Source organism: Bufo bufo, chromosome 1 (genome assembly GCF_905171765.1).
Source record: "Bufo bufo chromosome 1, aBufBuf1.1, whole genome shotgun sequence".
NCBI lineage: Eukaryota > Metazoa > Chordata > Amphibia > Anura > Bufonidae > Bufo > Bufo bufo.
The window spans coordinates 464489394-464507842 of NC_053389.1; the positions used below are offsets into that span (position 1 = coordinate 464489394).

Sequence of the window (18449 nt, forward strand, 5' to 3'; positions counted from 1 at the left end):
AGTATCATGATGCTCCTTGAAGAGTTTGTGACGTAGCTCAGGAGGCACAAACAACTTCCCAGAAGGAGAACGGGCAGGTGCCTCAGTCTGGGCAGCCTGGACCTCGGCCTCCAAATCGGAATATAGAGCAGAAACAACTACCCCCTCCGCCAAAATGGGACCCGGGTCCTCAGAGTTTCCTCCTCCCGGAAAACAGCGAGAGAGAGCATCAGCCTTCACATTTTTGATCCCAGGGCGGAATGTAACGACAAATTTGAATCTGGAGAAGAACAGAGACCATCTGGCCTGTCTCGGATTCATACGCCTGGCCGACTCCAAGTATGCCAGATTCTTATGGTCGGTAAAAACGGTGATAGGGTGCCTGGCCCCCTCCAACCAATGGCGCCATTCCTCGAAAGCCAACTTGATGGCCAACAACTCCCTATCTCCCACATCATAGTTTCTCTCTGCCGGGTAGAGTTTTTTAGAGAAAAAGGCACAGGGTCGCCATTTGGCAGGAGAAGGGCCCTGGGACAAAACCGCACCCACACCCACCTCGGAAGCATCCACCTCAACAATAAAAGGTAAGGAAACATCGGGATGCACCAAGACGGGAGCAGACGCAAAACTCTCTTTAATCTTAGAAAAAGCTGCAAGCGCCTCCTCCGACCAAGAGGAAAAATCCGCCCCTTTTTTTTGTCATGTCAGTAAGGGGTTTGACAACAGAGGAATAATTCAAAATGAACTTTCTGTAATAGTTCGCAAAACCCAGAAAGCGCATCAATGCCTTCTGATTCTCAGGAAGCTCCCACTCAAGTACAGCACGGACCTTCTCCGGATCCATGCGAAAACCAGAAGCAGAGAGGAGAAAACCCAGAAATTGAATCTCCGATACCATAAAAAGACATTTCTCCAGCTTGGCGTACAATTTATTTTCCCGCAGAATCTGCAGAACCTGAAAAAGATGATCCTAATGGGTCTGAAGATCAGGGGAAAAAATCAAAATATCATCAAGATACACCAATACAAATTTCCCCATTAAATGTTAGAAAATACTATTAACAAAATGCTGAAAGACGGCCGGAGCATTCATCAGGCCGAAAGGCATAACGAGATTCTCAAAATGCCCGTTAGGAGTATTAAAGGCCGTTTTCCATTCATCCCCCTCTCTGACCCTGACCAGGTTGTACGCGCCTCTCAAATCCAATTTGGAAAAAACCTTGGCCCCAACAATTTGGTTGAAGAGGTCCGGGATCAGAGGAAGGGGATTGGGATCGCGAATCGTGAGACGGTTCAGCTCCCTAAAATCTAGGCAAGGTCTCAGAGAGCCATCTTTTTTTTTAACAAAAAAAAACCCTGCGGCAACAGGTGATTTTGAGGGACGAATATTCGGAGATATAGGTTCGCATTGCGATTCTTTCCGGTTGTGAGAGATTGTAGAGGCGTGCTTTTGGCAGCTTGGCGCCGGGAATGAGGTTAATGGGACAGTCAAACTCCCGGTGAGGAGGTAGCTCCTGAACACCGCTCTCGGAAAACACGTCCGAGAAATCAGAGAGAAATGATGGCACAGTTTTAGTAGACACCTCTGCTAAAGTCGCTGTGAGACAATTTTCTCTACAAAAGTCACTCCAATCATTTATTTGCCTTCCTTGCCAATCAATAGTGGGGTTATGTCTAGTGAGCCAGGGTAACCCCAAAACTAGAGGAGAGGGCAATCCGTTAAGGACAAAACAAGATATATCCTCCACATGAGTGTCACCTACAGCTAGCCGGATATTGTGAACAATGCCCTTCAGGGATCTCTGTGAAAGTGGAGCAGAGTCAATAGCAAAAACAGGTATATCCTTTTCTAATGTGCAAACCTGAAAACCATGCACGGCTACAAATTGAGTGTCAATAAGATTGACGGCCGCTCCACTATCGACAAAAATCTCACAAGAAATGACTTTGCTCTCTAGCGCCACCCTGGCAGACAGGAGAAAACGGGAACTGCAGGTCAGAGGAAAAGCATCAATTCCTACATCAACTTTGCCCAAAGTAGCAGATGAAGCAGAATTTGATGATTTACCTTTTGAGGTATTTCTCTTATTATTGCTCTTAGTACAGTTCAAGAATCTCCTAGACGGACAAACATTTGCCAAATGAGCTATGCCCCCACAACAAAAACACACCATACTCTGAGGACTAAATCCTCTTTTATCAGGGGCAAGTCGACCTAGCTGCATGGGCTCCTCCTCAGAGGGGAGCGAGACAGGATGAGACCTCTGCACACTGAATGAGTCCGCACCACTGCCCCTAGACTGACAATGGCTGGACAGAGAGGTCTCGTTTCTTTCTCTTAGACGCCTGTCAAGGCGTACCGCCAATGACATGGCAGACTCTAAGGACGTTGGTCTCTCATGGAAAGCAAACGCATCTTTCAATCTCTCTGAAAGACCATGACAGAACTGACTCCGGAGTGCAGCATCATTCCAACCTGAATCAGCTGCCTATCTCCGAAATTCAGAACAATAAAGCTCCGCAGACAGTTTGTTCTGTCATAAAACATGTAAGTTAGATTCGGCCAGAGCAACACGATCCGGGTCATCATATATCTGCCCCAGGGCCACAAAAAATCTTTCCACGGATCGAAGGGAGGGATCCCCTGATGGCAGCGAAAAAGCCCAAGTCTGAGCATTACCTTTGAGCAGGGAGATGACAATCCTCACCCTCTGCTCCTCCTTGCCAGAGAAGTGGGGACACAAGCAAAAATGGAGTTTGCATGCCTCTCTGAAGCGAACAAAATTCTCACTGCCCCCGGAGAACGTTTCCGGAAGTAAGACCTTTGGCTCGCAACAGACTCCATGAGCCGGAGCAGAGCCCAATGCTTGAAGCTGAGACATAGATTGACGGAGATCCGCTACTTCCAAAGAAAGACCCTGCATGCGGTCAACCAGGCCAGAAAGCGGATCCATGTCAAAAAGGACGGTTTTGGTGGATTATAATGTCACGGCTGTATGTGAGCAACAAGAGCATACACAGTTAATAGAGCTACTGACCGGACCCAAACTAGGGAGGATAAAGGGTGACCCCTGTCAGACCCTCAAAGCTCTCCCTATGCTGCTAAAGCACATGCCCGGATCCAAATGGTGGAACGGGGCATGCCCACGTACCTAAGACTGATGACCACTGTAACCCCTACAATAGTGGAAGGGGCACGGCCACCGGTGCCCTGCTCAGTATATGGAGGGAACCGTGGCCGCCTCAGATCCAGTCAGAAAATAAACAGGTACACAACAATGTCTGCACACTTAGCTGAAGGGGCTGCAGCCGCAGAGAAGACGGATCCAAAGACAGCTGGCAATATCCGGAGTGCTTGCTGCAGCAGAACACAGGTCCAGTGAAATGAAAGCTAACAAGTGAAGATACTCAAGCAAGAGCTACAACTCAAATGAGAACTATAATCCACAGCCTAGAAAGGAGGAGGGGTGATTTAAAGGCAGGGAAATCAAACGCAGGAGGAACAGCTGGGAGGACTCCTCCAAGCTCTAGTAGTGACATCATCACAGGGGTGGAGAAACAGAGCTGTGAGAACGTCTCAAAACTCTGGTAGTGACAATACTGGATGTTTTTCCCTTTTCACACCATTCTTTGTAAACCCTAGAAATGGTTGTGCATGAAAATCCCTGAGCAGATTGTGAAATACTCAGACCGGCCCGTCTGGCACCAACAACCATGCCACGCTCAAAATTGCTTAAATCACCTTTCTTTCCCATTCTGACATTCAGTTTGGAGTTCAGGAGATTGTCTTGACCAGGACCACACCCCTAAATGCATTGAAGCAACTGCCATGTGATTGGTTGACTAGATAATTGCATTAATGAGAAATAGAACAGGTGTTCCTAATAATTCTTTAGGTGAGTGTATATATATATATATATATATACAAAAAAAAATACAAAAAAAATAAGAAAATAAGCAAGATATTTATGCAACATTCTCTTTCGAGTGCCGTGGTCTTCCTATCAATCTTGGTATTATATTTACTACTGAGCACCAGTCATACCTAATGAGGAGTGCTGTTCAACTCTTACCTTCAACCGTGCTGAGGAAGGGACAGACAGTGTAGGGATTGATTTAAGAATATTTTTCAGAGCAGCAGAGAAGATTGTCTCTAAGGTCATAGCACCAAGCGATTTCCTACATGTAGCACACAGCGAACTCCTCATAAGAGACTGGGAACGTGAGTCAAAGAAACTCCTCTCTACCGAACTTCACTGCACCACTCGCAGAATATTTCAGACACAAGAGGATCCCTAGAGGACTACAGGTCTATCTTTGACCAACCCTATTTCCCTCCAACACAGAATACTGCAATAAGTTTGAGACCATTCTAAATAAATCCTCATTGGATATAATTGTCCTCAGTATCGAATTTCTCCAAAAAGCAATCCAAGAATCCAAAGAGAAGCTTACTGCTATTGAAACTCAACTTCTTTCAACCACCTCATCTACCGAATGGTCCAAACTAAAGAGAAACACAGAAAAAACATTGGAAGAACACAGAAAATATTTGGAAAACACCAAACGCACCAAGTTTACCCGGGACACAGAAGACTATCAATTAAACAGAGTCTACAGATGGCAAGGGCAAGACACCACCACAAGATACGGACAAACGTCCTACGCAGGCTATGCATCATTATCCTCAAACAGCGACCGTTCCATCAATTACTGCCCACAACCGGCATCCAGACCCGATCACAGGTAGGAACCTCATAGTTAACATTTCATCTAGAACCCTGTCACCAATTCCAAGGAACTCTCTTTCTGTCCCTACGGCAACCTACGACAATTCCCCCTTGAACAAGAATTTAACAGGTTTTATAGATCGCTCAGACTTAAAGCCCATTTGTCAGAAAATATAACCTCACCCCCCACCTACACATCTCCCTCCTCCATCTCCATACAAAAATTGGGCCTAAAGAATAAAAGCCGTTTCATGCCCCCTAAAATATACCAGAGTTGAGGCATTTATCAATCTTATTGACCGAGAAATTAAAACCAATGTCTTACTTCTCAAAAATGGCAATCTCCATACCCCAAAAAACTTGAGAAGCGAAGAACATATTGCTCTGAACGCACTACAATCTGAAAAATCAATTACCATCAAACCAGCGGACAAAGGGGGTGCCATAGTTGTAATGGACACCACAGCCTACATCCAAGAAATTAACAGACAGCTGGCAGACACTACTACTTACGAACGAGTACCATATAATCCCACTTTTCAACTCAGAAAAGACATTACCACCTACCTAGATCATCACCTCCAGATATGTACCATAGACAAACCCACCTACACTTTCCTTTTCAATGACAACCCTATCCTTCCGGTATCCTATATCCTACCCAAAATACATAAAAACCTAATTCATCCACCAGGTAGGCCCATTGTTGCTTCCACAGACTCCCTACTCTATCCACTATCCATCCTCCTGGAAAAAGTACTGACTCCACTGATTAAGCAAACATGATCCTTTCTCCTTGATACTTCCCATTTTCTCTCTATCATCTCCAATCTTAATAATTTACCTCCAGAAACTCTACTAGTGACACTAGATGTTAATAGCCTATACACCTCCATAGCCCATGATAAAGGTATTCAAGCAGTGGCCACACTTCTGCTAACCTCCAATCTTACAATACCAGTCCAAAACATCTGTATACAATTACTAAAGTTTGTATTAAAACAAAAAAATTTAAAGTTTAGCGACAATTTGTATATCCAGAAGAAAAGGACCGCTATGGGCGCGAATGTAGCGCCACCTTATGCTAATGCCTTTATGGCTGAATTTAAGCAAACACATGTCTACCCTAATGCTCTATTTCAGACCCACACAATGGCATGGCATAGGTACATAGATGATGTCTTCTACATTTGGAAAGGAGACCAGAAGTCAATCTCAGACTTTTTACTACACATTAATGATATAGACCTCGAGCTACAATTCACATCACACATCGACCCATAATCCATCAGTTTCCTAGACACCGTAGTTATGAAAACCACAACTGGCACACTAACCACCGACCTCTACTGCAAACCCACAGACCAAAATACTCTACTTCACTATTCAAGTTGCCATCCATGTACCACCAAACAATCTTTACCCCGCTCCCAGTTCCAAATGGTAGCCAGAATGGTAACGGACCCCACTCTCTGCAATCAATGACTACAAGAGATGTCACAAAAGTTCCAAGATAGGGGATATCCCACCCCTCATCTTCAAAACGAACTGTCCCTCTCTCCACAGACATCATCTATACCAACCAGTACGCTGCCCCCCCCACCACGTCTCCCACTGATCGTAACCTACCACCCTATGATACCTAAAATCCAATCAGTAATACAGAAACATTGGCCTATTCTTAAACAGTCATATCCAAATATCCCAGAGTTCCAGAACCCCGTCCACATGTGCTACAAGAGACCACAAAATCTTAAGGACAGACTAGTGAGGATGGACATCAGCCCCCTCAAACCTACCGTAAAACAATCCACTTTGGCACCACAGAAAACAGGCACCTACCCATGCCTTAATTGTGCACAATGCAGCAATGTCATTAGGGGCAATCGTATTATCCCCCCCCCTCAGGGAAAATCTATCACCCAAAAGCCTTTTACACATGTGCATCCTCCTATGTGGTTTACCTGATACGTTGTCCATGTGGGCTCGCATACGTGGGTGAAACCACCCAATGTGTGCGAGACCGTATCTCTAAGCACAAGTCGGACATACACTGCCAAAAAACGTAACTACCGGTACCACATCACTTCATCACCACCAAACACCAAATCAACCAACTGAAATTTCAGGTCCTGGAACAGATAACACCGGCCAGACGTGGAGGCAACAGAACGGCACATCTAAAACAATGCGAGGCGTTCTAGGTATTGGAACTCAATACCTTAACACCACGTGGTCTAAATAGAGACTTTGACTTTTGTATATCCTAATTCAGAGCTCATACTTTATTGAATTGTTTTCATGCCATGTCCATCTTCACATGTATTATGATACCTTGAAATGTACCACACATACGTCTAATAATTTTCTTTATCTTTCCTTCCTACAGCTCAAATGAGCCCTAGCAGACATACAGGGAGTGCAGAATTATTAGGCAAGTTGTATTTTTGAGGATTAATTTTATTATTGAACAACAACCATGTTCTCAATGAACCCAAAAAACTCATTAATATCAAAGCTGAATATTTTTGGAAGTAGTTTTTAGTTTGTTTTTAGTTTTAGCTATTTTAGGGGGATATCTGTGTGTGCAGGTGACTATTACTGTGCATAATTATTAGGCAACTTAACAAAAAACAAATATATACCCATTTCAATTATTTATTTTTACCAGTGAAACCAATATAACATCTCAACATTCACAAATATACATTTCTGACATTCAAAAACACAACAAAAACAAATCAGTGACCAATATAGCCACCTTTCTTTGCAAGGACACTCAAAAGCCTGCCATCCATGGATTTTGTCAGTGTTTTGATCTGTTCACCATCAACATTGCGTGCAGCAGCAACCACAGCCTCCCAGACACTGTTCAGAGAGGTGTACTGTTTTCCCTCCTTGTAAATCTCACATTTGATGATGGACCACAGGTTCTCAATGGGGTTCAGATCAGGTGAACAAGGAGGCCATGTCATTAGATTTTCTTCTTTTATACCCTTTCTTGCCAGCCACGCTGTGGAGTACTTGGACGCGTGTGATGGAGCATTGTCCTGCATGAAAATCATGTTTTTCTTGAAGGATGCAGACTTCTTCCTGTACCACTGATTGAAGAAGGTGTCTTCCAGAAACTGGCAGTAGGACTGGGAGTTGAGCTTGACTCCATCCTCAACCCGAAAAGGCCTCACAAGCTCATCTTTGATGATACCAGCCCAAACCAGTACTCCACCTCCACCTTGCTGGCGTCTGAGTCGGACTGGAGCTCTCTGCCCTTTACCAATCCAGCCACAGGCCCATCCATCTGGCCCATCAAGACTCACTCTCATTTCATCAGTTCATAAAACCTTAGAAAAATCAGTCTTGAGATATTTCTTGGCCCAGTCTTGACGTTTCAGCTTGTGTGTCTTGTTCAGTGGTGGTCGTCTTTCAGCCTTTCTTACCTTGGCCATGTCTCTGAGTATTGCACACCTTGTGCTTTTGGGCACTCCAGTGATGTTGCAGCTCTGAAATATGGCCAAACTGGTGGCAAGTGGCATCTTGGCAGCTGCACGCTTGACTTTTCTCAGTTCATGGGCAGTTATTTTGCGCCTTGGTTTTTCCACACGCTTCTTGCGACCCTGTTGACTATTTTGAATGAAACGCTTGATTGTTCGATGATCACGCTTCAGAAGCTTTGCAATTTTAAGAGTGCTGCACAGGGGCGTACCTAGAGCATTTGGCACCCGGGGCGAACCCTTTGTTTGGCACCCCCCCCCCCCCCCCCCCCCCCAAGAAAGTTAAGAAAACATGCACAAACTTTTTTCAATGTTTTCAATAATATTTATAAATAAAAATAAAACCCCTTAATAAAATAAACCTCTGCACACACCCTTAACGAAATAAACCCATTAACCCCCCTTAATAAAACCCATTAACCACCCCTTAATAGACCCCTTAACCCTTCCTTAATAAAATAAAAACCTGCACCCCCTTAAACCCCAGTATAATAAACATTGGTGACGCAGTGCGCCCCCCCTCCCTAGTATAATAAACATATAAACATTGGTGGTGCAGTGCGCCCCCCCAACACCCTAGTATAATAAACATTGGTGGCGCAGTGTGCCCCCCCAACATAATAAACATTGGTGGGCAGTGCGCCCCCCCTCCCTAGCATAATAAACATATAAACATTGGTGGTGCAGTGCGCCCCCCCCCCCCCAACACCCCAGTATAATAAACATTGGTGGCGCAGTGTGCCCCCCCAACATAATAAACATTGGTGGCGCAGTGTGCCCCCCCAACATAATAAACATTGGTGGCGCAGTGTGCCCCCCAACATAATAAACATTGGTGGGCAGTGCGCCCCCCCTCCCTAGCATAATAAACATATAAACATTGGTGGTGCAGTGCCCCCCCCCCCCCCAACACCCCAGTATAATAAACATTGGTGGCATAGTGCGCCCCCCCCCCAACATAATAAACATTGGTGGGCAGTGCCAATGAGGGTTAAAAAAATAAATAAAAATTAACTCACCACCTCCAATTGATCACGTAGCAGCCGGTCTCATGTACTTTCTTCAGGACGCAGGACCTGTGGTGATGTCACTGAGCTCATCACATGATACATCACATTATCCATCACCATGGTAATGGACCATGTGATAGAGGCTGGAGCTCAGTGACGTCACCACAGGTCCTGAAGAAATTACAAGGAGACCGGCAGCAGCTACGCGATCAATTGGAGGAGGTGAGTTAATTTTTTATTTTTTAACCCTCATTGCCACTGCCCACTGCCCACCAATGTTTATTATACTGGGGGGGGGGGGGCGCACTCAATGTTTATTATACTGGGGGGGGGGGGGGGCACCACAATCAATGTTTATTATACTGGGGGGGGGGGGCGCCGCACTCAATGTTTATTATACTGGGGGGGGGGGCGCCGCAATCAATGTTTATTATACTGGGGGGGGGGCGCACTCAATGTTTATTATACTGGGGGGGGGCACTCTGAAGATAACTGAGCTGTTAATACAAATACAGGAGGCGGGTGCTGGAATCACATAGCCTGCACCCGACCTCTATGACAGGGAGCGGCACCTGAGCGGTTAACTGCAGCTGATCGCAGCTCCCTGTCACAGAGGTCGGGTGCCGCTATGTGATTCCAGCACCCGCCTCCTGTATTTGTATTAACAGCTCAGTTATCTTCATTGGTGGCGCAGTGGCCACAGCCCCTCCCCCGGCCCTGTCCCTCTTCTTATTGGCCGCTGCGGCAGCAGCACAGGGGGAGGGAGAGACCATCTGGAGCCCTGCCCCTATCACAGCGCCACGCCTGGGCCGGCCCACTCGCCACATTTTTATTTTTTATTTTTTTTATTTTTTATTTTTTTTTATCCTCAGTCGCGGCTGGCACCCCCCTTGTGAGTGGCACCCGGGGCGGGCCGCCCCCCCCGCCCCCCCCTTGGTACGCCACTGGTGCTGCATCCCTCTGCAAGATATCTCACTATTTTTGACTTTTCTGAGCCTGTCAAGTCCTTCTTTTGAGCCATTTTGCCAAAGGAAAGGAAGTTGCCTAATAATTATGCACACCTGATATAGGGTGTTGATGTCATTAGACCACACCCCTTCTCATTACAGAGATGCACATCACCTAATATGCTTAATTGGTAGTAGGCTTTCGAGCCTATACAGCTTGGAGTAAGACAACATGCATAAAGAGGATGATGTGGTCAAAATACTCATTTGCCTAATAATTCTGCACGCAGTGTATAGTACTCCATCATGGGTATAGTATAGTACACATAGTCGTTTGAAGCCTTTTGAACTGATATGCATGCAGAATTTCAATCTACTTACTAGGTATAATCGAAACCATAACTTAATTACTACAATTAACTCATGCATTTCCTTGATCCATGCAAGCCTACACTGTAATATTATTGTATTATTGTACTATTATATGTCTGCTACTATTATATTATTGCTTTTATTCCTGTCACCAATACTCGAATACCGCCATGTGCCGAGCATCAAGATGCTCGAGCCGAACTGGTGTTCGGCCGAGCATGCTCGATCATCACTAGTTAGTACAGATCCAGATCTGGTAGTACGATTTTACCAGATCTCAAAACCTGAATTAAAAACACAGTTGTGAAAGTAGCCTTATAGCTACAAACCAATCCTAATGCCTCATTCACACAGTCAGTGTTTTGGTCAGTGATTTCCATCAGTGATTTTGTGCCCAAATCAGGAGCGTCTCTAAACACAGAACATGTGAAGATCTTTCCCTTATACCTTATGTCTGTGGAGGCTCCAATCCTGTTTTTTGCTCACAACCACTGATGGAAAGCACTGACCAAAACATTGACGTGTGAATGAGGCCTAGCCAAGGGTCTGATTATCCTAACACCATTGAGGAACTATGATACTTGGGTGATCAGGGCCATAGTCAGGATGGGATTTGCACCTACTATTTATTACAATAATGTGGAATTGGCCTAAATAAAATTCTCATGCGAGCAGTGTATGTCACAACTTAATGTACATGCCATAAGTAAAATCTTGTGGTCACTGCCTACCATGGGTGGGTCTGGCTTGGCTGCATGTGGCCCGCCGCCCTGAGCAGTTGTACCTTTTAAAGAAGCTCTAGATTCTTTAAATTCTTCTGATGCCCAGCCTTTAGTTAGTTATCACAACTTGCTTTTAATTTCCGGCTGACTTTTTAAGCTAATTCATTTCTGATTGCCGGTCCTAACAATTTAATAGTGTTGGACCTTTTCTCTCAATAGCCTTTCTGGGTACTCTTTCAGGCCGATGCCCAGCATTTTCAAAGTGACGGATAGCTAATACGCTGTGCATAAAACACTCCCAGGTAATGTGTAAACCAAAGTAGAACTCTCTAGATTTATGACTAATTTACTTATTTTTTATTGAGTGGAAGATACTGCGAATAAAAAGAATGTAATTCAAAAAAGTTTCCCTGTTTCACCAACTTTATCAGACTTGTCAAAACAAATGGAGTAAGTACTTCTGAAATAAGGTGCTGATTATGAACATCATTGGGGTCATTTATCAAGCTGGTGTAAATTAGAACTGGCTTAGTTGCTCATAACAACCAATCATATTCCACCTTTCATTTTCCAAAGGAGCTGTCAAAAATGAAAGGTGGAATCTGATTGGTTTCTATGGGCAACTAAGCCAGTTCTACTTTACACCAGTTTGATAAATGACCCCACATGTTTCTCAAAGTATTTAGACCAGATGCCAGCATGCCAGCCCTGGTGACCATAGATCTGTTACACAGGTGCAATCCCCATTATATATAATTAGGATGAGCGAATCGACTTCGGATGAAACATCCGAAGTCGATTTGCATAATACTTTGCTTGAATATTGTACGGAGCGAGTGCCCTGTACAGTATTAGAATGTATTGGCTCCTATGAGCCGAAGTTATTACTTCGTGAAGTGTGGCGAGACTTTGCATAATAAATTCATAAATCAATTTCTACTGTAAAAAAAACATTTCTCGATTTTTTATATACAATGTACTAGGCTACAGGAAGTGGATATCTCAACTAAGAAAGCTGGATGAGATATCAGAAATCCAGGAAAGATGGGTTGCCTTAGCAAAGCATTGTTTGCTGAGGACTTTGGTTAATGGTGTTGTCGGGCCTGGATTTTTATGGAATGATGAGCAGGTTGGTAGCGGGGCTCATCATTCCCTTTCTGTCCAGAACAGGTTTTCAAAATAGCTCTCAGCCAGGTGATGGAGCTCAGTTCATTTTTGGGCTATAAAGGTCTGTACTATGAGCATATGTGGGAGGGGGGACTGGTTGAAAGGACTGTCTTTCACCATTGCTGCTGGAGTCTGCTAAAATGTAAAATAAAAAGGACACTGTAAGTTTACTCTGTGTTGTGTCGTGTGGTTGGTAGTAGGCCGCCTGTATAGAAAGGGTGATCTTGTGTTAGTGCTTAGTCGAACAGGAATTTATTTTAGTGTTTTGCCTAAATCTAAAGGCTCTATACTTTTATGTATGAAAATAACAAAAACAGGCAAATCCCTGTACGCACTGTACCCTGGTGTCACTGTCTCTGACTTCTGTGCCTATCACTATTGGGCTGACCCCCACAAATATATATATATATGCATTTTTTTATGTATATACCAACCTGAAATGCCAGTAGTATACACAAATACCAGGGTGGTCTATCATCAATTGCATAAATTAATTCTGTGGTTGTGCTCTTATAATCTTCCATATAAACTGGATCAGATATATTCAGATTTCTTCTTTCAACATCATTGTCAAATAATTTCTGTTGAAAATAAGAACATTATTTTATAAGACAGAACATGACATAATGCTCTATTTTACATAATAAAAGGAAATGGATACAAACCTTAAGGGGTTGTGTGATTTAGAAAACCTATTTTATACCCTATTAGGGCATTTCAAAATTCCACCAATAAGCTATAGTGGAGAGCAGCTTCAAAAGAGGATCCAGCGCATTTTGTATATGACATGAACAGCCTCAAAATGAGCTGCCACTGACTAGAGCTGATCAGTAGAGATTTCAGGAGCAGCACATCCCAGTTAACTCTTATAACAAGGAAAGGTGTCAAAGTGAACATGCTCTTTAATAGCAATTTAATAGTAACCTAATCTGGAGGAGGAGGCAAATACACGTAGAACAGAGATTGCCAATCCTCACAGGTAGTAAATGGAGAAGATTTTTTAAAACAAAAATAATGGTGAAAATATTTTAAAAACAGCAAAGAGGTATTATTCACTTCCACAGATTACCCCGTTGATGCTGTTACTATTTCATCCAGTCCTGGCTTGACATGCCAAAAAAAGGCCAGCCCAGCCAACCAGTGGCTGAGGGAGTCAACAATATGGCCAGTGACTGGCTGAGCAAGACTTTTCTAGCATTTCTGGCATGTTGAACCATGGCAGGAGGTGCAGAACACTTGGAACTGGAGCAGCATCAGAAGGGCAACAGCAGGGATCGGAAAGGGTGATAATTAAAGCTTCTTATTTTTAAAGGGGTTGTCCGGGTTCAGAGCTGAACCCTGACATAGCCCAATTTTCACCCCTCCGGTGCCGCTGATATGAGCATCGAAGCATTTCATCTGAGCTTTTTTGTTCATGTTTTTAACACTACTAGGTGGAAGCTTCCACCTAGCAGTGTTACTGGTAACGTCACTGGCTCTCATGGGTGGGCTTTAGCACTGTCCTAGACATTTCACAGGATAGGGCAGTGCTAAAGCCTGCCCATTAGTGCCAGTGAAGTCACCGGGCTTCTGCTGGTAGGTCACCGAATCTCCAGAAAAAGCCCTTGCTCTGTGCGATTCTGCGCAGGGCAAAGGACAGTATCAGAGCATGAAATGGCCGTCTCTGAACCCAGACCACCCATTTAACAGAAAAGGCAGCTTAATATTAGCCTTGAATTTTGATAAAGTCAATCCTTACGTGATATAGAAAAAGTCCATAATTTGAAGTGCAACAAGAAGCAGTTACAAGCATGGATCACCCAAGCATCATAGGTCCTCCCTGCACCACATTTATCATCCAGCCTGAGCCACTGCGATAAATCTGGTGCAGGTCTAGAAAGCCAGTGTAAGCTTACACCATCTTTATGATTAGAAAATCTGGGCCAGTGTCTGCAGCACATAATAACTGTGGTGCACAACCAGGGGTGGATTAAGTGTATCATAGGCCCAAGGCTGTTTACTCATCCTGGGCCCCCTCCCACCATCCCCTTTTCACGTTCCACACCATATTTATTTTATTTTGTACATATTAAAGAAATACTATGCCTCATTTAGAGTATAACACCCCCAGCCCCTAAGAGTGTCTGGTATACAACCCTCCACAGTATGCATAAGGCTACTTTCACACTTGAGTTTACATTTTCCAGTATTAAGATCTGGCAGAGGATCTCAATCCCGGAGAAAAACGCTTCCGTTTTGTCCCCATTCATTGTTAATGGGGACAAAACGTAACTGAACAGAACGGAATGCTCCAGAATGTATTCCGTTCTGTTTGGTTGCGTTCTCATACCGGATTGACTTTGACTTTCAATGGTGTTCATGACGGATCTGTCCAAATTTTCCGCGTAAGCTCTATGTGTCCTCATGACGAAATAGTATATGTGACTATTTTATGAAATTTACGCTATTTTCAGCTATTTTTCCTTCTGCAAACTCTATGTCTAATGGTTAGTTTTTCCTGAGCTAGTGGGTGGAAACTGGCTTCAATGATGTTTCCTATACACAGCTCGCATCACTATCTCTTACTTATTATTTTTCACATCTGTACTAAATATTTCCATTGTTCTAATCAAATACAGCCGCTCTTTCAATATTTCCATTGTTCTGTTCCAATACATCCATGCTTTCACTATTTCCATTGTTCTGTTTCAATACATCCACATAAGGATGAGCGAACTGGTTCTACCGCTTTGAGATTTCGTCAGAACTTCTCAAAAAGAGAGAGAGATTGGTAACATAGAAACATAGAAACATAGAATGTGTCGGCAGATAGGAACCATTTGGCCCATCTAGTCTGCCCAATATATCTGAATCCTATGAATAGTCCCTGGCCCTATCTTCTATGAAGGATAGCCTTATGCCTATCCCATGCATGCTTAAACCCCTTCACTGTATTTGCAGCTACCACTTCTGCAGGAAGGCTATTCCATGCATCCACTACTCTCTCAGTAAAGTAATACTTCCTTATATTACTTTTAAACCTTTGCCCCTCTAATTTAAAACTGTGTCCTCTTGTGGTAGTTTTTCTTCTTTTAAATATGCTCTCCTCCTTTACCGAGTTGATTCCCTTTATGTATTTAAAAGTTTCTATCATATCCCCTCTGTCTCTTCTTTCTTCCAAGCTATACATATTAAGGTCCTTTAACCTTTCCTGGTAAGTTTTATCCTGCAATCCATGTACTAGTTTAGTAGCTCTTCTCTGAACTCTCTCTAGAGTATCTATATCCTTCTGGAGATATGGCCTCCAGTACTGCGCACAATACTCCAAGTGAGGTCTCACCAGTGTTCTGTACAGCGGCATAAGCACTTCACTCTTTCTACTGCTTATACCTCTCCCTATACATCCAAGCATTCTGCTGGCATTTCGTGCTGCTCTATTACATTGTCTTCCCACCTTTAAGTCTTCTGAAATAATTACTCCTAAATCCCTTTCCTCAGATACTGAGGTCAGGACTGTAATTCGACAAATGTGTGTTTCTCAACAATATATGCGATGCACCTGGTACGCAGAGTATGTGTGTGCAGTATTGCATGCCAGGCGAAGCCCCTCTGGGTTTCTGGGAAAGATTCTAATTAGCTTTCCTAAATCTATCTGACGACGGAAGATGTTAGATATTAAAAATTGCATATATTTTACATAGAAATACAGAGGAGCGTTGTCTAGCCTACAACATTCGTCACATATACCAAATGGTCTCCATAATAGAAATAGTACCCACCCAGAGGTTCCCCCTAAGATCTTTCAACTAGAAATGTTGATGTCATCTCCTTTTCTCTGATAAAGAGCTTTTTTGCCTGGCCTGCAGTACTGCAGACACGTACTGAGTGTACTAGGAGCCTTGCCTGGCCTACAATACAGTGGACATGTTTTCTGTGTACAATGGGCTCTCTAATGAGAAAGAGTACTCCTTAGACAACTCATTTATATTGTTGAGAAACACACATGTGTGTACTAGGTTCTCTCTCTCAACAAATTCAATGTCAAGTCAAATTAATCTTGCCTTATGAACTCATCTCAACATCCACGCTTTCACTAGTTCCATTGTTGTGTTCCAATACATACGTGCTTCTGTTATTTCCATAGTTCTGTTCCAATGCATCCATGCTTTCATAGTTTTCTTAAGAGCAGAACAATAACTAAAATGTGGATTCACATTTGCGTTAAGCAGATCCAGCAGGCTGTTCTGCCCGGGAGTGGCCTGACAGATCCATGAATACCAGGCGCTACCGTGTGCTTCCAAGATACTGTCAAGCCTCATTCACTATAAGGGCGGGCAGGCGGAGATCCATCCGCAACCCGACAAATATGACGAGGAGAGGCTGAACAAATACCACTGCACATAGCAGTTTTCATTCTCTTGGCGTATTTGCCAGGTAGCAGCCAAATCTCTGCCAGTTCCCATTATAGTGAATGGGAACAGATGCTATCTCAGCAGTGCATGGGACAGCCTGCCAGATCTGTTTTAACGCAGATCTGAAATGGGCCTAACAGAAACGAATGGTCCACTGGTTCCATCAGCGAATCCAACATCCTACATAGATAGGAACCAGGCCTTATATAAACTCAGAAACAGCAGCATTGATAACATTATACTGCAGTTCTGAGCCGTGTAGCTGTGTTTCCAGCACCAGGTTGAGACGGCAGCTGCAGCAGTGTCTCTGTGTGTCTTTCTCTAGTAGCTACCTCCAACTCAAACCCATCTCCATAAAATTCCATGGGTAATATATAAACTAATCTCTCAGTGAGCTGATTTTACCAGTTAATTGTGAGTGAAATCAGGGGGTCTGATAAGTGTAGAAATAATATATATATATATATATATATATATATATATATATATACAGTACAGACCAAAAGTTTGGACACACCTCATTCAAAGAGTTTTCTTTATTTTCATGACTATGAAGGCATCAAAACTATGAATTAACACATGTGGAATTATATACATAACAAACAAGTGTGAAACAACTGAAAATATGTCATATTCTAGGTTCTTCAAAGTAGCCACCTTTTGCTTTGATTACTGCTTTGCACACTCTTGGTATTCTCTTGATGAGCTTCAAGAGGTAGTCCCCTGAAATGGTCTTCCAACAGTCTTGAAGGAGTTCCCAGAGATGCTTAGCACTTGTTGGCCCTTTTGCCTTCACTCTGCGGTCCAGCTCACCCCAAACCATCTCGATTGGGTTCAGGTCCGGTGACTGTGGAGGCCAGGTCATCTGGCGCAGTACCCCATCACTCTCCTTCATGGTCAAATAGCCCTTACTTTCAAAGTTTTCCCAATTTTTCGGCTGACTGACTGACCTTAATTTCTTAAAGTAATGATGGCCACTCGTTTTTCTTAGCTGCTTTTTTCTTGCCATAATACAAATTCTAACAGTCTATTCAGTAGGACTATCAGCTGTGTATCCACCTGACTTCTCCTCAACGCCACTGATGGTCCCAACCCCATTTATAAGGCAAGAAATCCCACTTATTAAACCTGACAGGGCACACCTGTGAAGTGAAAACCATTTAGGGGACTACCTCTTGAAGCTCATCAAGAGAATGCCAAGAGTGTGCAAAGCAGTAATCAAAGCAATAGGTGGCTACTTTGAAGAACCTAGAATATGACATATTTTCAGTTGTTTCACACTTGTTTGTTATGTATATAAATCCACATGTGTTAATTCATAGTTTTGATGCCTTCAGTGTGAATCTACAATTTTCATAGTCATGAAAATAAAGAAAACTCTTTGAATGAGAGGGTGTGTCCAAACTTTTGGTCTGTACTGTATATATATATATATATATATATATATATATATATATACACACACACACACACAGAGGATATAAAAAGTCTACACACCCCTGTTAAAATATAAGGTTTCTGTACTGTAAAAAAATGAGACAGATAAATAATTTCAGAACTTTTTCCACCTTTAATGTGACCTATAAACTGTACCAATCAATTGAAAAACAAACTGTTATCTTTTAGGTAGAGGTAAGAAG

At 43.2% G+C, this 18449-nt stretch overlaps 1 protein-coding gene across 2 annotated transcripts in view; it reads right to left on the reverse strand.

The window, feature by feature from the left end:
- Positions 1-18449, reverse strand: part of LOC120979732 (solute carrier family 23 member 1-like) — a 652539-nt gene that overhangs the window by 571565 nt on the left and 62525 nt on the right. For both annotated transcript variants that reach the window (XM_040408688.1, XM_040408682.1), the window contains exon 2: positions 12853-12999. In XM_040408688.1, the coding sequence (XP_040264622.1) occupies positions 12853-12999 (147 nt within the window). The remainder of the gene's footprint in view (positions 1-12852; positions 13000-18449) is intronic.